At 39.8% G+C, this 27,598-nt stretch overlaps 1 protein-coding gene across 6 annotated transcripts in view; it reads right to left on the reverse strand.

Moving 5' to 3' along the window:
- Positions 1 to 2,206: 2,206 nt before the first annotated feature.
- Positions 2,207 to 27,598, reverse strand: part of SOCS6 (suppressor of cytokine signaling 6) — a 35,368-nt gene continuing 9,976 nt past the window's right edge. For 5 of the 6 annotated variants that reach the window (XM_057526967.1, XM_057526969.1, XM_007189947.2 and 2 more), the window contains one exon: positions 2,207 to 7,856. In XM_057526967.1, coding sequence (XP_057382950.1) covers positions 6,120 to 7,727 — 1,608 coding nt within the window. In that variant the 5' untranslated portion in view covers positions 7,728 to 7,856 and the 3' untranslated portion in view covers positions 2,207 to 6,119. Of the gene's footprint in view, positions 7,857 to 15,537; positions 15,650 to 27,598 lie in introns of all 6 variants that reach the window. The other variant, XM_057526968.1, reaches the window with a different exon arrangement.

The following is a 27,598-nucleotide window of genomic DNA, read 5'->3' on the forward strand; positions in this document are numbered from 1 at the left end:
GCCAGTTGCCAGCCACAAGAGAACAGTGTGTCAAGGACCACAGTGAGGAGAAGTGGGCTGTGACAAAGGCATTAGGTGGGCAGGTGGCTTCAGAGTGACAGTTCTCAGTGGAGAGGACCAGAGACACTGATCTCTGCTGGGGTGGAACGGCGCCAGAGGCCAGATTATTTACACAAAGCAAGGGAGGTTCTCTTTAACGGGATTCTAGGATGGAATTCCATATATTTAAGAGAACATTATACAACTTCACTTGTGACCTAGGCTGGTATTATCAAAAGCTAGGGTCTATTAGACTTACAGAACAAAGTGAGAGACCAGAAAAAGCTAGCTTCCTAAAAGAATCTGTGCTTCCTAAAACTTCCTTGGTGTGGGGAAATCCATAGCTCATGATCAAAAAGAGTCTTCTTTTCAACTTAAGACGGACCCTTTATTTGCAAGCAAGTTACCAAGGACAGAATTTGATGGCCCAAAACGACCTCTAGGCAAAGGCAACCGGCCCTGTTCATAAACCCTGTAAAAATAATCCCAGCTCTGGCCAGCTTCTCCTTGGCTTTTACAGTCTGAAGGAGCCTTTCCCAAGAGCACCCTCCTCCAACCCTTCTGGAAGAGGTGGTGAGGCTGCCTGGTATTAAGTAGGGAAAATGCAATTTAAAACAAAACTCCAGGAGTCTGGCTACAAAATTCAGCTGTGCTCAGGAATGGATGCTTAATGCAGACACCCACTCCTACAGGGTTCTTGGTCAGCGTCAGGCCCTGGTGTTAACAGGAGGCCCTGGACTCTGGGAAGGAGGCTTGGGGAAGGGGGACGGGGATGCTGGGAACAAAGAAGCTGAGGCAGAAACATCCATCCGCAAGACAAGTCATGCAAAAAGAGCAGGAAGAACACTAGTCGATTTTTTAAAAAAGATGTTTCAGAAGGTTGGGAAGCCCTTAAAACTGGAGACTGGAATACGAATAAGCTAAAAGAATCAAAGGAAATTTTTTAAAAAATAATGAAGTTTAAATGAAGCTAAAGAGTTGAAAGAAAAAAAGAAAACTAGACTGGAGGTTAAAATAGCAGACAATAAGGACTAAATTCAAGTGAAATAAACGTTAAAATATTTTTGATTCAGAAAGTTGAAGGTCTAGTAAAAGAGTAAGTAAGATCTGTGAGGTTAAAAAAAAAAAGAATGTAAAGGTGAGGTGGCAGGGAGTACAAGAATTGACTATGGTCAGCATGATAATCAATTAGGACGCTCTGAGGTGGACCCAATGTTCTCGGTAAGTTATCTCACACTGGACAGCAAGTCTTGCTCTCTTGTTGAATGAGTAAGAATCTGTTTATTTGGCTAGGGTCTAAGTTTGTGAAGTCTATACTTCTACATAATTCTTGAGGCCTGACCATTCTCTTTCCCTAATTTCATATTTCATTAGCACCACCATCAGCCAAGTCTGACATTAGAATCAATGCTGTCAATTGATACCAGTTCTGGAAAATGTGGTTAGAATGTGACGTTATTTGGAATCTATAAGAGTCAAAATTTGTGATATATTCTGAACAAGGTCATTTAAAAATTTATCTTTGTATCAGCTATGATAGAAGACTTGTTAAAAAGTAATAGAACGGAAACGAAGACCCAACACAGCCAAAAATAATAAAATAAAAAAAAGGTAAAAAAAAAAAAAATAGAACAACAAAACGCGAAAGAACATTTAACCCAATGTGGTGTTTAAGAACTTTAAAAGCATATAATGAAATTCAGCGGCTATGAGAAATCATTCTTGCCTATGAAGGGATTTCTAAATGACTTCTACACAAAGCACTATTTTGATAACCTGGTTCTATTTCTATGAAATACCATTAAGTAATAAGGGACATATTTTTTTAAATGTCACAATCCAAACATTTTACCATTCAGCCTAACATTCTTTTAGTGAGGTTTTATTACTGTGTTAATTTTAATTAGTCTTTGCTTTGCAAATGTTCTGCTAACTCACTCCAGCCTTTGTATTGAAGGCTCTAGGATATCAGCAACATTGGCTGATTCCTAATTTGTTTGATGTCTCCTATGTCACCATTTCACTTTTGCTGTTTTACTAAAATTTGTTGGTACCTACCCTCCAGTATCTGCCCAGTTTATGGGACATCCAGAAATTATCTAGTTAACCCTATACTAATTAAAATCCAACTCTGCATCTGGTTATTAAATAGACTGCAAGGCAGACCTTGTGAACGAAATTTTTATTTACACACTGTATCTAGAAGCAGATACATAAATTCTTTATACGATTAATTTCCAAAAATGTGCAAGAAATTACTCTAATTTGTTTACAAACCAAAACACGTATTAAAATCAATGGACTTTGGATAATTCATTCTGTGGTGTTCTCAGTACAAATGGTACACACCTGATTCGAAACATACAGAAAAGTGTAAACTACAGCAATCTGGATTGCAAGTTTTAATTCCATGGCACTCCAACGACTATAAAATTTCTTTAACCCAACATGTATACTTATTACAAAATTCTATAAGAATTTTTCATCATCTCTGGATGTAGAGTTTGGATCACTTTTCAGAAACGGCAGCTACACATTCGCCATGTTATAACTGATTAATAAAAAAGGATGTGTTTATAAAAAATCTTTACAGGACTAAAAAACTATTAAAAGAAACCGAATTTGTGATTACTAGCGTACCAATACTTTATTTTAGAATTTTAAAGTTATTTACGGAACTGGCGACTGTTCCTTAGAGTTTTCAACAAAACCGTCTATTGCTGGTAGTATGATTTCATTTTCAAATTAAGACTTCGCATTCGATGAAAAGCCATGATGATTTAAAATAGATAACTTTGAATCATTCATAAAGCAAGTATCTCTCATATACAATGTGAAATGTACAATGATCAAAACTGGCATTTCTGAAAGCATTGTGAAGAAAGATATTCAGACTGGTAGCGCTAGCAGACACTGCATATAACCTACTTAAGATTTCAGTAACTTTTATCCTGTTTCAGTAATACTGGCTCAGAAATTATCGTGTGTATATACTTGGGTTTTATTTCCTATATGCCAGTGATTTAGCCTTTTGGCACATGATTTTCTTTAACAGCAAGATGGTTGCCCTGTGTAGCTGGTTTCCTTAAAAACTATTTTTAGTTCTATGATCGTTTCCTGTGATATTTTTTGACCTTCCAAATTTTTCACATTATTGCACCAGAGAACAGTTTTCCTTAGAAAGAGAAAGAGACTTTTTCAAATACTTTCTATGCTTTCTTATTATTTGTAAAATTGCATAATAGTGTCCTAGTAACACTGGAAATAGCTTCTGGCCTCCATCGTGTTTCTGTGATGAGATATTTGATAAAAAGCAACTCTGATTAATTTATTATGGCAGAAAGATACAGCTTTCTTGTTTTCTTTTTCTTGCCTTGAGCTCAGATTTTCAGAAACACATATTTAAGAAATCACTTACAGGTAGTGCCCATGTCATCTAAGCTACCATTCAACAGAATCCAGAAACCCAAATGCTACCTAGACAAAACTACAGGATGAAGATTTCTCTTTTTCCCCTTTCCAATTTTAACCAGATTGTTTTACTACCCTACAAAGCCAGTCTTTCACATTATGTTGTACTGCCTATATGCCAAATGGTTCTCTTTAAACAAAAGCAGAAAATATTGCAACGCTCCTTTCTCTGTTTGTAAATAACTTCTTGGCAAATATTTTTACTGATACACTATCAGACCCTAGCAATTTGAAATTGGATTAGAATAGGGCATTTTACTTAAAAGTGTTTTATATTATGAACATAAAAAAGCACATTAAAGATTGGCTTTCTGAATTAGAACAGTATCAAGACTTGCCCTCCATAAAAACACAAAATACAATTTTAAAACCATTTATATGGAAATCAGAATGATCTTAACTTGAAACCAAATGGCTAGATCTTAAACACATGGTATCATGAGGAAGGCGTGGGGAACAGGCTATGCCCACATTAAGACGGGGTTCAGGGCAGTCCAAAGACCTCTGTGCACCATGATCTCACAAAGAGTACATGTAAATGCTTCTAGAAACATGGAGAAGCCATCTCAACATTTATTATTAATACACAGTGACTCTGTGACAATACCTGCCATCTAATATAGATGCACAGGGACTTTTAACTCACCCTAGATATATTTTAAATTGTTTAAAAATAAATAGTTTTGCAAAAAAATAGTTTAAATGTCTTGCATTAATTTGATAACAAGTTTACAACTCTGTAATAGTTCTTAATCCAAATAGCTTACAATGAACACTTAAATTATATTATTACAGTATACTCCATATTCCATCTTATTAGGTGAAAACATATCAGAAAATGAAAGAGGAGTCTTTGTAACAAGGTACAATCAAACATTCCACCAAAATTAAGTACCTTTTCCCCTTTAAGTTAAAATATCATAACATATTATGGCATTGTGCCTTTTCTTGGTAATTCTCAGTTGACTCTAAAAAACAAATAGAGAAAAAAAAATGGGGATACTGCTTATGTCTGAATGACAACGCTATTAAATTTGACCTAAGACCTTTAACTCCTGCTTTTAAAAGGGGGTAAGAGATAGGAAAACCGAGGGACAAAGGAAGAAATGTCTTAAATTACATGTTTCATCTGAGAGGGAAACATTTCCTTTAAAGTTAGGTAGCTAGAAACGTCTTCTGGATGGAGCAACTCCGAAATACTGAAGAATCATGCAGTAAATAAACACTGCATTTCAAAATAACTAAAAAGTATTGGAGGTGACAAACTGCACCCCCGCCCAAAGGACTGACTCAAAAGAGATGAAAAAACTAATGAGGTCAATTTACTTAGGACTTAAAAAGAAACAAATAGAAAGCCTATTTTTAAAGGGCAGTATATATGGTAGGCAAACACTTCCATACACCTGATTCGGTTTTAATATTTTTCTTACATGGTGCTCCACAATCTCCACAATTTTTCAACTAAAGTCACTGGGTTTTTTTGGTTTTTTGTTTTTGTTTTTTTGGTGGGGGGAAGGAAGGGTCAAATCTAGCACATCTTAATAGTGACTGCATAAAAGAAAAATATAAACCCAACTTTAAAACAATGTTTTCTTTCTATTCAAATCAATTTAAAACTTTATATAAACTTTATGTTGCAAGAGGATCTAGTCCATTTTTGAAAATCATTTCTACATCAAGTTCACCCAAGAAAATGTTGACTAAGCTAAAGAAATCACAGATAAAACATTTTACCAAAGGAAAGTATAGATAACAAAAAAACTGCTTAACACCGGAAACTATGATCATCTAGTATTTCTTTAATAGTTCTAGTTCCATTAGGTCTTTATATGTTACGCCAATTTGTACCAGAGTTTAATGACAGAAAAGGCAACAATTTCTAAATTGGTGGTATACATTTCTTTACAATTCTGTAAGGCCATTTATTAAAACAGACAAACCACAAGATGAAAATGAAGGCAACAGAAAAGTCCAACTTCTCACAACCAAAATAACAGCACAACCTTAAAAATAATTTAGAAATGAATGTTGTAAAAGATATGTAGCAGATCTCTGTTCCATTACCCAAGATTATGTCAGTTCATAATTCTAAATAAATCTTTCTAAAGTATGAAATTAAAAATCATTTTCAGTGTAGGTGTGAATGCTGTGATTTATCACACGGCTATGTTTACTCCACACTATCTTTGAAAACGGGCCATTGAAAGAGACATAACGATGTTCATTCTATAAGTTTCATTTAACTTTACTTAGGATTGAATACACATGAAATGTGCTTTTAATGCATAAAAATCACAGTGGATAGCAGCAAAGGACTGGGGGCGGGGTGGGTAAGGAGAATCTGATAATTCACATTGTGATTATTCTGCACACTGATGGAAGATAGCTCACTCTTCTAAAACCTCAAGACTTCCCTTTTTAAAGAACCAAAATAAACCCAAGACACCTTGCCGACACTTCCCCACCCCTAAACGAACTGGTTACTCTTTTACACATAAAACTGAAACAGTATGGCAGCAAAAGATTTTGATAGCAATGGAAAGTCTGTAAACGGTATTTCAATCTTTTTCTTCCTCCCCAAGTGCAAGACGCAGGGTTCTCACAGCCTCTCAGTAGTGCTTCTCCTGCAAATAGTCCTTCATTTTGTTTGGCAGCGGCAGCTTCTGAATCAGGTCTATCCTGGTGTACTGGCGGATGACGAACCGGCACAGGTACTGCAGGGAGCGCACCTGCATGAAGCGCGACACCGGGTTGGTCAGCCTGACGGGGTAGGTGGCCGAGCCCGGCAGGCGAGACCTGGAGTAACAGAAGGCCCCGTTCTCGGAGTCCCTGACCGAGTGCTCGATCAGGTCCACGATAGACGTGTGTCCTTCCACGTCCGGCTGTTCATAAAAGCTAAACCTACCATTTGAATGTTCGATTCTAGTGTGAAGGGTCTTGCCATGCGAGCGAAAGCTCAAGCTTAAAAGGTAACGGTCGTCAGAACTGTCCCGAACAAGGAAAGAACCATCCGGCACATTGGCCAGCTTCCCTTCTGCCTCCCAGCGAGTGATGGGGCCCCAGTACCATCCCTGTTTCGCCAGTTTCTTCAGCTCCTCTGTAAGGCTTGTCACAACCATGGGACCACTACTCTGCACCGAGTCATAAACTCTGGCAACCCCGGGGGCAGAGTTAGGATCGAAATTCAAGTGACAGCGCATACTTTCGGCCACGTGGGCGTCCGAGCCGGCGAGCCCGCCGAAGTTCCTTTGGATCTGATTCGTCTGCAGGGGAGGTAGCAACGGTGAGAGTGGCGGGGCGTCGTCGGGACTCGCCCTCGGGCTCTGCAGCACGACTCCCGTGGTGCCGATCAGCAAGCCATTCACCGACTGGTCCACGAAGATCTCTGGGGCCACCACGAGGTCCGGGTCTACCTGATTCTCGTCTTCGGGGAAGGAGCCGCCTCCCCCTGGAGGAGGGACCGCGGAGACCTCCATGGGGGAGGAGCCGTCCAGACAATAGCCGCGCGGTCCTTCCAGAGGGTACATCCCCTCCTCCAAAGGCACAGTGTACTGAATGTAGTCCTGAGGCACGAGTCCAATAACGACAGGCACATGTTCTTCCAGGTGGAGATGCAGGTCCCCATCCTGAGACTCGGAACTCTTGAGCGAGTTCGTCTGTTCTTGGCACGCGGTGTCGGCCTGGAGGTCGTGGAAGTCCTTGCGCACGCCGTTCAGGGCCGGGCCCGGGCCGGGCGAGTGGACCAGGGCCTTGACCCTCACCTCCATCTTGATGCACGTCTCCTCCGACGTGGTGGGGCGCAGGGGCCACGGCGTGGGGCTGTAGTGGTGGCTGCGCAGGGAGGTGGACCTCATGGGCCTCTGCGCCCTCACATCCTTGAAGACGATGGGGGCCGAGGAGGAGGAGAAGGTGTCCTCGTCCGCGGAGCCCCCGGAGGGCGCGCCGCCCTTGCCCTTCGGCTTCTGTTTCGCAGAGAGCCGTCTTTTCAACGTACCCATTAGGCTTTCACTTTTTGATCTACTCTTCCCGCCTTTTTCATCTTCACTGTTGAGATCACAGCTGGCTATATCCTTTCCATAGCAGCTACCAAATAAGGAATCCTCTTTTCCAAAGTCACTGGCTAGTGATGGTTGTTGTACAACCATAAAATCCGCTTCTTCTTTACTTTTATTCAAGTTGAAAGATTTCCGGAAGGTTTTAAGACTAATCTTCTTCATTCTGACTAGTTACCTAATCCAAGGGAATCAACTTCTCTCTGGAATATTATCCTCGAACATCTGGAGAGGCTGCACGCAATGCTGCATCTATGTATTTTTCCCGCTTCATTTACCCTTTGGAGCCATTTTCTAAAAAAATGCAAAAAATAAAAAATGTTAAAAGGTCACATTAAAAAATATTTCCACAGAAAGTTTCATCTTAGTCACTTTTAATCCTTTAGCTTCTGAACAAGGATGCCTGCGTATGTTTATAAGAAGGTAAGCTCCATTAAGACAGATATTTTTTCCATTTCACATAGCACAATGCATCACTGCCTACTACATAATCAGCACTCGACAAATATTTGATAATGCTTAAAGAGCAAACCCGACTCTACCTCTTTCCTTTCTGCACCTTACTTTGACTTTACCCTAATTATGGTTCGTGTTCCTTACCTCCTAACACCGCTCTAACAGAGCCACTCATCCTCTGCACACTGATCCACACTGTCCCCGGCCTCTCCAGCCACCAGCCTGTGTCCTGCAAATGGCCAGCACTCAACAAAGAAGGCCCCCACGTCCATAGCAAGCCTAATCGATTCTACAACAAACTATATGTATTTTTAAATATTTAAACAGCTGTAAAAATGAATTAAAGGAGTTCCATAATCTGTGATGAGTTATCTAGGAAAAGCCTAGAAATGTCCCGCTATAGCCATGAGTTCAGCGAGAACAGGGCCCATCCACCTTCGTGTTGCCAGTACCCTGTACAGCTGAGAGCGCCCCGAGAGGGGTACTTGCAGCTTCAACACTTTCATCTGCAGGGAACACTCCTAACAACTAGATAAGTACAATTCATCATGGTAGTAGAAACTGCATTTATTTGTCTTAACAGGTAGAAATTGGTGACCTGAAGACTAATAAAAAGCCTCCCTGTGTTAAGTGATAATTTTCTGGCTCACTAGCAATGTACCCAGTTTTGTCCACCAAAAAACTGGGCATCAGTTCACACAGATATTAAGAAAACTTAACTACCAATATCCATAAAACCAAAGGCTGTGAAAACCAGACAAAACAAACATGCTTTGCCGCAACAACAGGGACGTTGCAAAGGAAGCAATGTTTACAATAATAACCGAAAATCAGCAAATTCTCGATAAACGAGATCAATGGATCAGTATCCAAAATGGCTTGTATCTGGTCTGTCTGGAGCATCACCCCACCGCCTCCCAAATCCAAGCATGTAAATCTATTTAAAGCTCGACGTAGAGGGTCAGGCCCAGCTGACTTTCTAGGAATGATATAAAATGTTAATTAAGATTTCTAATTATTAGAGAAGTGCAAATCAAAACTACATTGAGGTACCACCTCACATGCGTCACAACGGCCAACACTAAAAAGTCTACAAATAAAAAGTGCTGGAGAGGGTGTGGAGAAAAGGGAAACCCTCCTGCACTGTTGGTGGGAATGTAAGTTGGTGCAGCCACTGTAGAGAACAGTATGGAGGGTCCTCAAAAAACTAAAAATAGAATTACCATATGACCCAGTAATCCCACTCCTGAGCACATACCCAGACAAAACTCTAATTCAGAAAGACACATGCACCCTTATGTTCATAGCAGCACTATTCACAATAGCCAAGACATGGAAGCAATCTAAATGTCCATCAACAGACGAATGGATAAAGAAGATGTGGTACATAGATACAATGGAATAGTACTCAGCCATAAAAAAGCACAAAATAATGTCATTTACAGCAACATGGATGCAACTTGAGATTATCATACTAAGTAAAGTAAGTCATAAAGAGAAAGACAAATACCATATGATATCACTTATACGTGGAATATAAAATATGACACAAATGAACCTATCTACAAAACAGAAACAGACTCATGAACACAGAGAACAGACTTGTGGTTGCCAAGGGGAGAGAGAGTTGGGGGAGGGATCGAGTGGGAGGTTGGGATTAGCAGATGCAAACCATTATATATAGAATGGATAAACAACAAGGTCCTGCTATATAGCATAGGGATCTATATTTAATATCCTATGGTAAACCATAATGGAAAAGAAATATTAAAGAATGTATATATGTATAACTGAATCACTTTGCTGTGCAGCAGAAATTAATGCATGGTAAATCAGCTGTACTTCAATAAAAAAAGAAAAGAAAAAAAAGTTAGTTCAGTTTCAATCTTAATTATGAAGTCTTTTGTTTTTCTACCGCTGTGCCTCATTTATGCTATCTTCCTCCTCCTGATAAATGTTCTCTTCTTCTTTCCTAATCCACCTTTCAGGGAATTCCTTAAAAAAATATACTTCCTCCTTAAATATTCTCTGATCACCCAGCCAGAAAGGAGTTCCCTCCCTTTTCTGGACTCCAAATACTCAACCTGTACCTCTGTAATAGTATGTCACACAGTGACTTAGAACTGCTTGTATTCTATTCATGTCTTATCTCTCCAACCAGATTGTAGTACTAAAAAATAGAGACCATGTCTTATTCATTTTTTATATTCCTAACCAGGAACTATCGTTACATACTTAATATACACTGCTTAAACTCTTTGATACCAAATAAATATTCCTTAGCTGTCAAGTAAATGGACAGAAAAATCCACACTGTGCAAAACTGGCTAAATCTCCTCTTATCAAAATAAAGCACTCCATATGGCTGATTTGCTTTGTTGTGCAACAGAAACTAACACAGTATTGTGAAGCAATTATACTCCAATAAAGATCTAATAAAAAAATAAAAAAATAAAGCACTCTATCTCCTATGAGAATCAAAAGTCATTATTACAAATGATCAAGGATTGGCAATTCTACGTAAAAAAAGCCACACAGAAAAACACATGTCTGTCTGTTAGCAAGCTCTACCATACGGGTAACGGGTATCTACTCCCATACTTCACATGGTATGTGTTCAGGCATGTAAAAACTACTGAAAAAATTCCACCAAATAAATACTAGTAAAGAGAAGGAAGTAAATATACTAAATAACACCCACCCCAATACTTAGTACCATGAAGTTGTATAAGTACATCTAAAAATAAGAAGTATCTTTGATCTCACAAGTTGAGGCTGGGTGAAAAGTAGCATAACAATGGCATTACCTATATAAGTACTATGCTGTCATCAGGATCCAAAAGAAACATAAGGTTGTCCTCAGTCTCAGAATATTACAGTAGGTGCTACAGACTGTCCTTTCTGCTTATAAGCTGCTTTTCATAAAGTCCTCTACTGCCCTTTCCCCCTCCCATTTGTAAGATACTCTACTGGATCCAAGAGGAGTTAAGATGTGTGATTCAAAACTAAGAGATGAAATCTGTGAGCTCCAAGATGGGTGAAAGAAAACGACAGGAATACCAATATGTATAAAATCGATAACTAATAAGAACCTACTGTATAAAAAATAAAATAAAATTCAAAAAAGAAAAAAAAACGATAGGAAGAGACTGGACAGACACAATCTGATAGAGAATCTTTAAGCAGTCAACTATGAACATGACCAACGATTAAAAGCTCTAAGTCAGACTAGACTGTAAACAGAGACACAGGGGAGGGTAGAGTGATTCCTGATTTTGCTTCCTAGCTGCACCCTAACCTGCTGCATGCTAGGGTGTGGGTAAAATCCACGAGTGGGTCTTACTGGTTCTGCCAACCCCTGAACTCACAGACCAAATACTCTGTCTATGTTCCTTTCTCTACCTGTCACTTTCCTCACACCCTCAAAGGAGTCCTGACCTACAAAAAAGGTCTTCTGTCTTCAGAGAAAACTCCGTAAGTGGGAAGAATGCACCTTAGTGGTAACAGAGCCAGTGGCCCTAAGGTCCCGGTGCTCACCATTTCCTGGGGGAGGCTGCCTGGGCAGTGCAGACACAAACCAAGTAAAGCAAGGAGGACACGATCGTTGGTAACTGTGACAGATACCATGAAGGAAAGGGAGGCTATCAGAGAACACGAGGGTTCCTACTTTAGGCTCCATAAACACATAAGACACGTATCCAAGGCCTCTCTGACAGCCAAATATTTAGGCTAAGGCTGGAATGATGAGAAGGAGCCAGTCATGCAAAGGAAGGCTGAGTGAACAACTTTCTAGATTGAGGGAAGAGCATGTGCAAAGGCCCTGAGGTGGGAAACTGCAGATGCAAAACTGAGAAGCCCAGTGTGCCCGAAGTCCAAGGCGTGAAGGAAGAGTGGGCACAAGACAGGCACAGCAAGGTACCTGGGTCTGATTCGAAGTGCAATGAGAAGAACTAAAAGGTTTCAAATATGAACATGGTCTAGTTTATATATGTACTTCCCAGTTTTGAGACCACACATCATCCTCTCCAACACAGACACAAACCCATCAGGAGTGTAACTTTGCTGACAAAACAAACCAAAAAAGCCCACAAAGAACCCAGGGGTCTCAAACTGCCTCATCTGAAAAACAGATGAACAGTTTCTGAATAAAATGTAAGATGTTAATCATTTGGAGCCATTTGGAGATGTAGGGGAGGACTATCCAAGTTTTCCTAACAGGCCACATGTCTCTTAAATTTTTCTAACAATGGATGGGTGGGGAGAGTTCAAGTTCAACATAAAGCACTGGAGAGACTCAAACATGAGTCAACTGCATATAAAGGTTTTATTCATAGCTAGTTTCCATTTGCAAGCAATTCTTCATAATGCCCCAATTTTGTGATTTAATTTTAGTGAATTACATTCAATTTCAATTCTGGTAGGAAATAGTTGTAGTTGCAAACCCTTCAGGGTCCACCAGTTATGGATATACCAGTCATTAGAAATATGTGTGTGTGTGTGTGTGTGTGTGTGTGTGTGTAGGTGTGGGTGTGTGTAGGTGTGGGTGTGTGTAGGTGTGGGTAGGGGTGTAGGTGTGGGTAGGGGTGTGTGTAGGTGTGTATGTAGGGGTGTGTGTAGGTGTGTGTGTAGGGGTGTGTGTAGGGGTGTGTGTAGGGGGTGTGTGTGCATGTGTGTGTGTAGGTGTGTGTAGGGGTGTGTGTGCAGGTGTGTGTGTAGGGGTGTAGGGGTGTGTAGGGGTGTGTGTAGGTGTGTGTGCATGTGTGTGTAGGGGTGTGTGTAGGAGTGTGTGTAGGTGTGTAGGGGTGTGTGTAGGGGGTGTGTGCACATGTGTGTGTGTGTAGGTGTGTGTAGGGGTGTGTGTGCAGGGGTGTGTGTAGGGGTGTGTGTAGGTGTGTGTGGGTGTGTAGGTGTGGGTGTGTGTAGGTGTGTGTGTAGGTGTGTAGACACAGTTAATGCAGCTAGGAACACATACAGACTCATCCCGAGGTTGCGTGGAAAACATCTGTAGCACGTGCCCAAGCTTTAGGGATTCATAACTAGGTAAGTTCTGAAAAGTAGGTTCAGAAGACGAAGAAAGATTCAGAACATGAAGTGGAAAGGAGGTCTGAATAAGAAAGAACACACTGCAGGATCCAGGCAGCCTATAAGAAGGCAACAGCCTAATCTCCTGCCCACATACACTCTGGTCTTCCTCGAATCCAACTGCCAAACTGCAGGGAGAGTAAAACCCGAAAGAGCTTTCCATCTCACCCAGTGAAAAACAGAAGTCTTTACAGTGGGCTGTAAGGCCGCACATGATGTGACACTCCCATTCCTATACCACTCTTCCCTTGCCCTCTCCACTCGCCTCCTGATGCTCTAAGGATACTACAAACATGCTGCCATTTAGGGCCTGGGTGCTGGCTGCAAACATTACCCAACCAACTCCTCCCCCGCCACTTCTTTCAAGTCTTCACGACTGTCACTTTCTCAATGAGACCTGCCCTGATCGTGCCATTCAGGCTGCAACACAAACCCTCTCACCACGCTTGTTCATTTTCCCTGGCAGACAACAGAACTGTCTTAGTAGGTTCTCCGTCACTCTCCCCCCTCTTTAAAGAACATAAGCTTCACGAAAGTAGGGCTATTAACTCTGCCTTACTCACGGATGTGTCCCAAGCATCCAGGACCATAGCACGGACACAGGAAGTGCTCAGTAACTAGGAGTCAATAAATTTTAGACATGCAAACCTAATCAGGTATGGTGAACAGATACCCTGCCCAGCTCCATCTTCCTCACTCCCCACCTCAAGCAATAATTTACCATCATTTAGGAAAAAGTTACAAAACTCCTTAACATGGTCAATAAAGTTCTACACAATCTGGCTATTTTGGTTGATTTCTGCTCCATTCATATTCACCATATTTTCACTCAACACACAACTTTTTAACATACTGCTCCTTTGATTTGAACTGTGTTTTTGTTTTGTTTTTTTCCATTCTCCTCTTTGACTAATTCCTTCACATGTCAGCTCATCTGTCAGTTCCTCAGGGAACATACCTTACTCTTCCTGATTAGGTGAAATCCCCCAATTACATGATCTCAGAGTACTGCATACCTCTCTGGCCTCTGATTTTTATCCAGGATGTATGCTTACATCTGTTTGTATGATTATTTGATTAATACCTATCACCCCATCAGACTATGACTGACACAAAAGCAGAGACTATGTCCATTTTTTTCCCAGCATATTATCGCAGCACCTAGCTTGTATCTGGCCCAAAGAAGGCACTCAATAAATATTTGCTGAATAAACAACAAAGTAAAATGAATGAGAACACTGGTCCACAATGACAGGCAACTTGATGCTGATGTATATAATTGCCTCAAGAGCAGAATCGGTAACTGCCTTTGATGTGGTAAGTATTACATTTAAATTACCCTTAGTAGATCTGCGGTTCAAATGGTTCTGCTTCCCACTATCACATCCATTTCATAGAAAACAAGACTGATAACCACAGTAAAAGTACTTGGTAATTATCTACTTGATAATTATTCCTTTTTCAACTACCAACCCATATGCAACTTAATATAACATTCAATAAACAAAATTCAATCCTAAACATTAGAAACTACAAAAAGTTCTAGTAGGCCATATGGTCTTTTATCTCTTCCCTTCATTTTCTAGGCAAAGACTACTCTGGAATTTTTAAGAGTATCTGTTTTTCTGTTTGCACTTCTAAAAATATATGCCATCTTTTTATAGGATTACCATCTGTCTCATCATGCCGAAGTAAATGTTCTGAATTAGTTTCACTGCTTTTCTAATTGTAAAATTTTAAGTTTACACATATACTTGAAAATGTGTATAAAGGTTCAAGGGGAAGTTTTAGACATGAATACTTTATCCATACTGGCAGAAGAAAATATCTTCAAATAATTTCACAATCTCTTTTTTAAGGAATGATTGGAGGTAGTCATGCTTGCCATTGTGACACCTAATGAAAAGACTTAAAGGACAACATCAAAACAACTACCTAACCTTCAACAAACAAAATAGCGTTATTATTGCCATTTTACAAGTGAGGAAACTGAGTCTCAGAGAGATTAGAACTTGCCCAAATAAGTTAAATAATTTGCCACTAGGAAAACTAGCAGATCCAGAATTTGATCCTGGCTTCTGACGCCAAAGCTCACGTTTCCCCCGTAACAAGCTGCCCTGTTGGTCATGCTAGTGTTTAAGTCAGCGGTTCCCAAACTTTCCTGTCTCGGGACCTTTTTGTCCTTTTAAAAATTATTGAAGACCACAAAAAGCTCTGTCTTTGTGGGTTATATCTACTGAAATCGTTTCTTAAAAGTTAGTTGTCCTGGGCTTCCCTGGTAGCGCAGTGGTTAAGAATCCGCCTGTCAATGCAGAGGACATGGGTTCAAGCCCTGGTCCGGGAAGATCCCACATGTCACGGAGCAACTAAGCCCGTGCGCCGCAACTACTGCGCCTGCGCTCTAGAGCCTGAGCCACAACTACTGAATCCCGCGCACCTAGAGCCCGTGCTCCACAAGAGAAGCCACCTCAATGAGAAGCCCGCGCACTGCAACGAAGAGTAGTCGCCTTGGCAGCAACTAGAGAAAGCCCACGCGCAGCAACAAAGACCTAACACAGAAAAAAAAAAAAAAAAAAAGTTAGTTGCCCTGGGAAATCTGAAACCATATCAAGAATTTTTTTACTCTATTACATTTAATCCCTATTAGAAATTAGAAATTTAATAAAAATATTTATTAATTCATTTTTAAATGACAATTTACTCACTACATGTTAACATAAATAACTTTTCAAGAAAAATAAATACATTTTCCCAAACAATAAAAATTCAGTGAGAGAAGTAGTACTGTTTTACGTTATCGTAAATCTTTTCTCTGTCTGACAAGACAACTGCACTCGTCTGTGTTTGCATTCAATCTGTTACAATATGTTGTTTCAGTTAAAGTGTAAGAAGAAAATCCAACCTCCTACAGATATAGAACTGGAAAGGGGAGGATATTTTATTTAATAACCTTTTCATATAACTGTGGATAGTCTTCTTGTGATACTAGAACAAAATCAAGTGCTAGTTTCTTAAAAGTTAGTAGTGCTAAGAAATCTACAGCCATATCAAGAATTTTTTTACTCTACTACATTTAAATCCATTGGTCTCGGTGACATTTTGAATGAATCTTTTCTGCATGCATGATTTTTTAACATCATGTATTAGTTATTTCATTATACAATATCAGAAAATTACATTTAATATCACCACTGGCCTCATCAGAAAAGTCTGTAAGTACTAGGAAGCAGTTAAGCAAACAGTGGTAGATAGAAGTTTTCCACAGTTCTAATTTTTGCTTGAATTTAACGTGGGCAACGATATTGTCAGTGAAGAGAAAGGCTTTACTTTGACCATTTATGAGAAAATATCGACTAAACACTCAAATTGATTAACCGTAGTTTGTCTGTCAATTGTTCTTTTAGGTAAAAGTGGCGTGTCATGAAAGAGCAGCTAGTTCAGTAAGTAACTCAAACAATGGCACAAGGCTTCGCTCAAGACACCTTCATTAGTATGTGGTACAAGTGCTTCCTACGCACTTCCATTTCATCATAAGGATTTTGAAAAGGTGTGTACTCAAGGTCAAAATGTAATAAAATTAATAATTTTTATAGCTTCATCAATGACATTCTTAAATATAACTGGAATTTTCTTCTTACTACAAGTGCTTGGAGGTGAAGAACATATGACTCCTATGAGAGTTTAATACTATTACACAGTTAGTGCCATTGCCTTGTTCGTGGTAAGGCACCATCAATTTTATTCACATTGCTTTTGCACCCTTGGCAAAAATGGCGATACGGTGAAAAAGGCAAATAATGTTTTAGCATTATTATGAAAGGGGATCCACAAACCATACTTTGAGAACTGATAGCTTAAACTATCTGTGAAGACAGTTTAAAAGAACAAAGAGAAAGACTTTTAATGTAAGCAAAGCATCCACATTAAAAGTCAGCAAGATAGGAGGTTCACTGTTGTAACCATCTCTGCATTTCAATTTCCAGTAAGTTTCTGAGCATGACATGGCTCATGCCCTTCCAGGTCAGCTCCTTGGATTCTACTCCCCTGCTCCTGAATCTGTCAGGTCACTACCTGCCATTACCTTTATAAAAAAGGAAAAATAAAAAAGAGATACTAAAGCCTTTCTATAAAGGGAGAAGTAGAAATGAGGGAAAGAAACAGACCATATAAAAAAAGAAAATAAGGTCAATGGCCAATATAACAGGAGATGGAATTTAGGTCCCAATGTTTGTTATGCCAATAAATATGAATTGGATACACCCAACTATAAAAAGAAAAAGACTTTCAGATCTGGTTTTTAAAATCCAATCATATGTTACATAAAAACAACACACTAAAACCAACTGCCTCATAAAGTTTCAAAACATCGTAAAATTTCTATTAGCCACCTCTTTCCGATTCTCCTCTTCTTCAGCATTCCTGTGATTTTCTTATTCTATCAGCTGAATTATATCTACTTGTATTCTATTTGAGATCAGGAACACTATCACTTGGTCACTTGTTAGACCCCAGTAACTGAAATAGTTCCTGGGCATTGCTGATGCTCATCTAAACTTTTCTGAACTTAGAGTCTTTTTTTTTTAAAGTTCTTTCTACAAAAAAAAGTTAATCGATTTGTAAACACTAAATAAATGCAGATGGCTAAAAAAATTTTCTGTGGAATTAGGTGCAAGCAAAACCACTCTAGGGCTTCCCTGGTGGTGCAGTGGTTAAGAATCCGCCTGCCAATGCAAGGGACATGGGTTCGAGCCCTGGTCTGGGAAGATCCCACATGCTGCGGAGCAACTAAGCCCGTGCGCCACAACTACTGAGCCTGCGCGTCTACAGCCTGTGCTTCGCAACGGGAGAGGCCGCAACAGTGAGAGGCCCGCGCACCGTGATGAAGAGTGGCCCCCGCTCTCCGCAACTGGAGAAAGCCCTCGCACAGAAACGAAGACCCAACACAGCCAAAACTAAATAAATAAATAAATTAAAAAAAAAAAAAAAGAGTAGCCATATTTGTTTTAAAACAACAAAAACAAAAACAAAAACCACTCTAAAGGACTATGAAAACGTTACTTCAAAAAATATCTCAGGGGCTTCCCTGGTGGCGCAGTGGTTGGGAGTCTGCCTGCTAATGCGGGGGACGCGGGTTCGAGCCCTGGTCTGGGAGGATCCCACATGCCGCGGAGCGGCTGGGCCCGTGAGCCACAATTACTGAGCCTGCGCGTCGGGAGCTGTGCTCCGCAACAGGAGGGGCCGCGATGGTGAGAGGCCCGCGCACCGTGATGAGGAGTGGCCCCCGCTTGCCACAACTAGAGAAGGCCCTAGCACAGAAACGAAGACCCAACATAGCAATCAATCAATCAATCAATTAATCAATAAAAAAATAAATCTTAAAAAAAAAAAAAAAAATCTCAGCCTTTGTACGAAGGTTGCTTTGCAAGTATGATTATAATTTTACTTAAAAGAAGTGCCAAACTGGAAATCATAGATGATGCATTATGGAAGGCTAGAGATGACATAATTCAAACTGATAGAGTTTTTAGTCACTGATTATTTAAAGAAAAGACATTGGTCCTACACTTGGAAATGAATGAGAGTGCATATTTACTTCTTTTAATTTAAAATAAAATGTTTAAAAGTACATGAATGTATGTTTCAGTGCAGTTTTTCCATTAACTGATAAATACCAATCCTAATTATTTTGGGAAAAAATCCTCTAATAGAAAAGAATGAAAAAAGGCATAAGCTAAAAACAACTGGCTGTCATAATCAAGAAAAAAGGGAAAATGTATTTACACAAAATTAGAAATGGAAAGAGCAATAACTATGGATCTATGAGAAATCAAAATATGTAAGAGTACTTTGAAATGCTATGAAAATTAACCTGAAACTCAGATGAAATGGATAACTTTACAGCAAATATATATTACCAAATTTGTATCAGAAGAGGTAGGAATCCAAAAGACGCTAACAGTTGTCAAAGAACCTAAGAAAGTTATCCAAGAACTACCATGGCCCTCTCTTCCCATGGGGAGAAAAAGTGACAAGTCACTAAAGATATATGTCCAATACTCACTAAACTACTTCAGGGCACAGCGAGGAAAAAAAAAAAAGGCTCCCAAATTTATTTTTGAAGTCAAAAGAACATTGATACCGCAACTAGACAAAGACAACAAATTCTAAAAAACCAAAACACCAGTCTCACTTATGAATACCAAAACAGAGATCTTAAACATCAGCAAACATTCAGAGTAGTGGGGGGAAACAATTCAACTAGATAAGGTACATCCCAGGATGGCTAGCATGGCTGTGTATTTGCAAATTTATTAGTAGAAATAGATGGACATTTAACACGATACATATAACAAAATTATGAGCCATAATGAATAATGAAGAAATGCTGAAAGCCAGCAACAAGGATGCCAATTATCAATACCATTAATTAGCATTATTTTTAAAATATTATCCAATTAATTAGACAAGAGTAAGAAATAAGTATAAATATTGGAAAGGAGGAGACAAATTGTCATTATTTACAAGTGACATGACTGAATGAATATTTGGAAATACAACAGATGCAGCTGAGAAACTATGAGGGGGGAAAGAAGAAAACTCAGTTAAGTAACTGCTTACAAAATGTATATGTAAGAATCACTAGTAATTCTATATATTTTAAAAGCTGGTAAGAAAATATAATAAAAGACTAGATTCTACTTATAACAGTTTTTAAAAAGATGAAATTAATTTTTTAAATGTCCAGAACTTCATGAAAAACTCTAAAACTCCTCAGAGGATCATAAGAGATCTAAATATATAGAAAGACTTATCTTGTTCTTCAATAAAACAATTCAATTCTGTCAAAATGTTAATTCAAGATCCCATGAAAACATCAACGATGTCTTTGCAAGAAACCTGACAAAATGATATTGAAGTTAACTCTGACATATAAGCAATGAAAAGAGTCAGGAAAATCCTAAAGGACAAGTGAAGGAGGATGAGCTTCACTGGATGTCAGAACACACTGTGAGCGCCTAAACCTGGAGGGAAAAAGACTAGCAGTCAAGAAACAGACCAGACACATAGGAAAGGCTCTGTAACTAAGAAGACAGGTTGAACTACCGGAGGAAAGGTGGGTTATTAAAGAAACGATGAGAGTAGGTTGGAAAACCATTTGGGAGTGGTGGGGAAAGCAAGACTCTGACTTTATTTCTTATGTAAAAATAAATTCCAGAAGGATCAAATATGTAAACAAAATAAATAAATAAATGAAAGTTGAAGGAAACTCTTAAAAAACCTGCACTGCAAGAAAGACTTTCTATGCACAACATAAAACCTTGACTCCATAAAGAAAAAGATCGACAAATGTAACAATGCAAAATGTATACATTTCTGGATAGCCAAAAAGTGGCATAAATAAAGCCAAAAAACAAACTGTAGGAAAACTGCCAACACATATGACCAAGGATTAATTTCTGTCACATAGACCATGCTCTTAGAAATCAGTAAGAGAAAGGCACACAATCCTATAAGGAAACGGGCAAAATATACAAAGGAACAGTTCACACAAAAAGAACGATGGAAGAAAAGAAGTCAAGAAAACAAGTAAGAGAGAAATCAGGCAAGCAAGAGAGGGAGAAAATGAATTCAAGTGGCCAATCAACACCCTAGAAAATTCTCAACTCATTCAACACAAAGAAATTAAAGGAATTTGGGCGTGATGGGAAGTGTTCTACGATGAGATTGTGATGGTGGTTACATGATGGAATGCATTTGTATAAACTCAACAGACTGTACACTATAAAGGGTGAGGTTCACTGTACGTAAACTGTATATCAACCTTAAAAACTCACTAAAAAGGAAATTCAAAGCAAAACAAGATAATATCTTTCACCAATGAGTTTGAAAAAACTAAATAACAACGTTGACAAAGGTATGGGAAACTAGCACTGGTAACTAATTGTTGAAGTGCAAATTGGTACAGCTTGTGGAGGATTATTTGAAAATATTTATCAAAATTTTAAAATTCACATATGCTTTAACCAATAATTATGCTATTAGGAATTTGTCTTTTGGATCCATATTCACGCCAAAAACAGGAACATATGGAAAACGATGTTCCCTACAGAAATAAAAAAAAAACAAAAAACTAATATTACTTAATCATTTACCTAGTAATGGCCTACTATTGGTAAATATAGGCCGCATATTGGCCTAATATGTGCCAGGCCTTGGGTTAAGCCTGTGGAATACACTGCGTCTCGTTTAATCCTGATAACCCAGTGAGTTTGGTACTAGGCACAAGAAGTATAGCACAGTGGGAAGCACTCCTCTGAAACCAGAATGCACAAGTTCACGAGTTCACGTATATCCCAGGTCCACCTTTTATCAGTGTGTTATCTTAGAAATAACAGTATCAATCATGCAAGTTAGTTGTGAGATTTAAATGTGTTCATAAACGTGATGTCCTTAAAAAATGCTTACCACACAGTAAGCTATACAGGTGCTTGCAGCTAAAGGCAGTCGTAACAATAGTAACATTCCCATTGCGTAAATGGGGACGCTGAGGCAGAGATCACAGCACTTGTCTAAGATCACACAACTGATTCTACAGAACGAGTCCACTTAATCACTACACAAGACTTTTGCTGCATAATTCATTTTGGTAAAAATGTGGAATTAATCTAAATATCAGGGAGCAACAATAAAAAAAACACATCAAAAATCAGTGGACTAGTATAATAAATTTAATCCATCAATACGACGGAATATTATATAAAGAAAGGGGTCTAAGATATATTGTTGGAAAATGGCAAGTTACAAAATAAAATGCAAATATGATCCCATTTGTGTATTTATTTATATGCCTAAGTATGTATACTAAATGTCTCAAAGAATATCCAAGTATCAGTGATTACACTTCTAGTGAATAGGAAATGGGATCAGGAAGCCCTACATGCAAGACATACATTTTCTACAGTAGATCTTCCTGTAGCAATGGCACAGGTTTCACTTTACTACAGAATAATGGCCACCCTCTCCCCTTACGAAAGAAAATCTGCAGCCTGTGTAAAGGAATGTGTGTCTGTGTGTTTCAGCCACCTGGTGTCATGAAAAGCAGGACTCTGATGCCCTCAGGGTCAAAGGTAAGGTCTCAACAGCTTTCCTTAATCATCCATCTCTCTAAACCTGCTTAAACTGTTCCCAATTCTCCCCAGCTTCTAATCTCCTGATCCAACTTCCCCTTTGCACCTTGCCTTGTCTCATTCCATATACCGCACCCTCTTCTTTCAGCCTTTTGCTTCCTATTCACGACCCAGACTCTCCCAGCAGCTCTGATCCCTACGAACACCAGGAATGTACACCTGATCCAGCCAAATCCCTGACATCAAACAACCTCGGTACCACTGAGTTCCCTCCATACAAGTGGTTATCATTCACTACAATTTCTGTATGTTTCCTTAACTATGCCCACCTCTTTGCCTCCCTCCCCTACAGTATTTATCCCTCCAGCTCACATACTTGTCTTGACACTGATAAAACACTGCACTTCCTTGAACAGTATAAGGAGATAGCGCCAAACCACAGTAAAAACACAGGGATGAAAGATAAAGTCCTTACCCTCCAGGCCCTTAGATTCCAGTAGAGAATTTAAGCAAGCAAGCATTTGCAGAAGGGTTGTAAAAGGAACACATTTAGGATGCGACCATCATTCAGAGAGACCTAACTCACACCAGGAGGAAGAGGGGAGGTGTCCTGTCACTACGGCTAACACCACCACAAGCACCACTCACTAGGAGGTTACTATGCACTAAAATGCACACTGATCTCCTTGAATCCTCACAAGAACTCTATTTGGAAGGTCCTATCTTTATCTCCATTTTATAGAAGAGTAAAGGAAACCTTAGAATGTTTAACAATTGGCCCAAAGTCACAAAGGAAGTTGCCAAGCAATAGACACAAGAGCTGACCATTGGCAGCTTCCTGTCACGTGTCACTTTATCTGACTGTGTTAACACAATATGGAGTCTGGGAGGACAGAGCCTTGTGGTTCTGAGCAGAGACTCTGCAGCCATCCTGCCCGAGTTCAAATCACAGCCACCACTGCCCAATGATCTTGGGCAACCATGCCTCAGTTTCCTCATCTGAAAATAGGAATTAAAAAGTATATACCAAGGGGGATCCACTTCTGGCATGATGGAAAGGGAAGCTAATAAATCCCCTCTGTAAAAAGCAACTATAAAGCTGGGCCAAACTGTCAAAAGCAACCATTTCAGCATTTGGGAGATAAACTAACAGCATACAACCGAGAAGCTTATTCATAAAAACCAGTGAATATTGGGACTTCATTAAAATTATAGACTTTTGTGTTGCAAAATGCATCATTAAGAGGAAAGAAAAGCCACAGACCGGGAGAAAATATTTGCATACCATATATCTGATAAAGGACTTGTACCCAGAACAAATATATAAAGAACTCTTTAAGACTGAATGAAAGATAAATAACCTGTTTTTATATGGGCAAAAGACTTAAATAAGACCTTTTACCAAAGACATACAAATAGCCAGTAAGCACATGAAAAGGTGCTTAACACTACTGGCCGTGAGGACAATGTAAATGAAAACCACAATGAGATACCACCACCCACCCACTAGAAGGACAAGACCCAGCCTTAGCAAGAATGTAGAGCAACTGGAACCCTCCTACATCACTGGTGGCAACGTAAAATGAGTTGGCTTTTAAACATTTTTCTTGTTTCCTGATTACAGGAAAGAATGATTAAAATGCTTGACTAGATATACAGAAAACAAAGATTTATGAAAAGGCAGGTAATTTCAGACCCCTAGGAATCACTCCCTTTAAGTTCATACAGATCATCTACTTTCTTTTTTCTACAGCTGTATAGTACTTGTGTATTGACGTTTTATTCTTTTTGTGGTGTTTTGAAGAACTTAAGTTTCTCACTGTATTTTAGTCGAATGTGTAAGTCTTCCCTCATTGTAGTTCGCTTCTATTGTCTTAAGAAATTCTTCCAACAATGAAAGCATGTATCTCCTGTTATTTCCTATAAAAAAGTATTAAAATTTCTGCCTTTCACATGTAAGTCCTTGGTTAATACTTGGTTAGTACTGACTTATGTGTGAGGTAGGGATTAATTTGCCTTTTTCCACAGGGATAACCAATTGGCTCAACACATTCACAGAAAAATATTGACCCTCATAAGAATCAAAGAAATGCAAATTAAAATAGCAGTGATTTTTCACAAGTCAAATCAGCAAAGATTTTTCTAAATGATGATATTCCCTACTTAAAAATGTCTTAATATAGTTGTAAAAAATCACTTGGCTATATGCAACTCTTAAAAATATTCATACTCTTGACCCAATAATGCTATTTTTATAAATCTTGAATATGAAAACAAAACGTAACAATGTCCCCTGATTATGTGGTGAAAAATAATTTTAAATTTAAAAAACCAGAAACATTCTAATTTCCAACATTATGAGAACCGTAAACAAAATTTTTACACATCTACACAATGGAACTTTAGGGAACCACTAAAATTGATATTTATACAGTTAAAAATAACATGGGGGAATAGTTCATATTGTTCATTTGTTAAGTGCAAAAACACAGGAAACAAAATTTTATGTAAAGTGTGGCCTCGATTATGTAGAAAGAATAGGGAGGAAAATCAGACCAGAAAAAAATACAGCATAACTGTCAACTGGATCATAGAAGACTTTGTAAATATTATTTTCAATACCTTATTTTCAAAATATTCTATAATAAACATGGAGTGTTTTTATAAGAATAAAGTCTGTAAATTTGTTTGTTTTTAAGGTATTTTTTAAAAGGGAATGGCTGAGTAGATCCATCAGGTCAGAGCAGAATGCAAGGTCTTTTCTTGGCTTTCGTACATGGCATGACCACCAAACAGAGAAGTAAATCAATAGATAAGAATACTGCATTATTTTTGTTTTATTACAAACTAGACAGCCCCCTCCCTCCTCAGCCCACTTAAGATAACTTTTTGCAAATCTGACGCTACTTTTTATTTGGTGTATGAAACAGTCAAAGTTTAAATGCTAAGAGTAATAACCCCACCAGCTCTTCAATGACCCTCGTCCCTCCCTACTTCAGCTTATATCCCATGATTAATCACCATCATTCCCCAGCTCGTATCTTCAATTCCCTTCCCCCATTCTCACCCTGAAAAACTCCCCTGGCAAAACCACAACACCCGTTAAATCCGACCGTCCCTGCGCCACGTCTGCACCCTTACAGGGAACGTGGCTGGAGAAACACGTGACCGCTCTGGCTGGTCTCACTTTGTAGTCATCACCATGAACCTCAGATGGAGCCGTAATGCCGCCTGGAAATCAAACCACGTTCCCCTGGTCCATTCACCTCTCACTTTCCTTGCCGACCATGTCACATCTTTCCTCATACCTCCAACACCTACTCCCCCATCTTCAAGCTCAGCAGATGGCCCAGTGTCCTATTTCACAGAGAAAATTAAGAACTTCAGAAGAAAACTGCAGACTCCAACACCACATCAACCCATATCCATCCTTTGATTATATACATCCACGCACCTTTCTACAGGGCCCCCTCCACTGGTGCGCTTGGTCTCCTTCCCCTTCCAAAAATTTCCCTCTACTGGATCACTCCTAAAAATGTCACTTCTCACGGATACAAATAAACTTGTCCTGACCCCACTTTCCCCACAATCTATGGTTCTACCTCTTCAGTGCCCCCTGCAGCAAAACGCCTTGGGAAAATCATGCATACTTGAGACCTACAATTCCCTTTCTCCCATTTTCTCTTAAACGCAAGCCAGAGACCTACTCCACCACCATTACACAGAAACTGCTTTTGCCAAGATCACTCATAACGTCTCCACTGCAAATCCGGCACCGGCTCTCAGTCCTGATCTTACACACTCTACCAGCAGCACCTGACACAGCTGGTCACCCCTCAGACACTCAGCCTCTCCATCTCTTAATGTTGGGGCACCCTGCACTCAGACCCTGGTCATTTCTTCTCCATCTACACTCACGTCCCTCAGCAACGTCACGCATTCTCATGCATGGAATAACGATGCGTCATCCACTCCCAAACTTTCATCTCTTTACTTAGCCCAGTCACAGTCAACTCCCCTCTCGACTTTGCTGCTGCGCTGTCTTACAGACATCTGAGACTTAGCGTGTTCAAAACTACACTCTGGGTTTTTCCCATCCCACCCCCAAACCTGCTCTACCTGCAGTTTTTCCCACTTTCATTTATGGTTACTCTGTTCTTCCAACTGCTCAGATCAAAACCTTCAGAATCACCCATGGCTTTTCCTTCTCTCACTCCACATCCAATAGGTCAGGGGTTCCCAACCCCCGGGCCTCGGACTGATACCGGTCCTCAGCCTCTTAGGAACCGGGCCGCACAGCAGGAGGTAAGCGGTGGGCGAGCGCGAGCGAAGCTTCATCTGCCGCTGCCCGTGGTCGTCGCTCCCGTCACCGCCTGAACCGTAACACCTCCCACACCGCCAGCCCCAGCCCCGCGTCCGTGGAAAAACTGCCTTCCATGAAGCCGGTCCTTGGTGCCAAAAAGGTTGGGGACCGCTGCAACAGGTCACAAAATCTCAATTCCTATCTTCAGAATATATGCAAAATCCAATCACTGTGGGGTCCAATCACCACGCTGGACCAAGCTGCTGACCTACCTTGCCTGCATCACTGCAACGGCCTCCTAACCAGTTCCCTGCTTTCCCCTCTGTCCCCGCCCCGACCCCAGTCTTCTCTCAACACTGCACTGGTGCTCAGGGAACTGGCACCAGATGCCTGTCACTATCCTAAGTGACAAAGTCCTTTATCTCTGACCCAGGGGTCTCATGTCTTCTGGCAGCAACCATGAAACTGTTTCTGGCTAACCTGATAGCTTGCAAGGAGGGTAAAACCTCCAACTCCTCACTAAATAACTGAAATGTAGTAAATGTAATAGAATTGCTGTCACTTTTTTTAGATCCTCTGGATCTTCACACAATAAGCTTTATTTTAAAAAGCAATATGGGGACTTCCCTGGTGGCACAGTGGCTAAGCATCCGCCTGCCAATGCAGGGGACACGGGTTCGAGCCCTGGTCCGGGAACATCCCACATGCCGCGGAGCAACTAAGCCCGTGCGCCACAACTACTGAGCCTGCGCTCTAGAGCCCGCGAGCCACAACTACTGAGCCCACGCACCACAACTCCTGAAGCCCGCACACCTAGAGCCCATGCTCTGCAACAAGAGAAGCCCGCACACAACAAGAGAAGCCACCGCAACTAGAGAAAGCCCACGCGCAGCAACAGACCCAACACAGCCAAAAATAAATTTAAAATAAATAAATTTTTTTTTAAAAAAGCAATATGAATATTTGCATGGCTACAAAGGTAGATAGAGATATTTAAACATAATTAAGTTAAGAAAAGTGGACTTAAAGTTGCCATATAATTTAAAATTAAGAATGAATTTATAATT

Source organism: Balaenoptera acutorostrata, chromosome 13, assembly GCF_949987535.1.
Source record: "Balaenoptera acutorostrata chromosome 13, mBalAcu1.1, whole genome shotgun sequence".
In the NCBI taxonomy this organism is placed as follows: Eukaryota; Metazoa; Chordata; class Mammalia; order Artiodactyla; family Balaenopteridae; genus Balaenoptera; species Balaenoptera acutorostrata.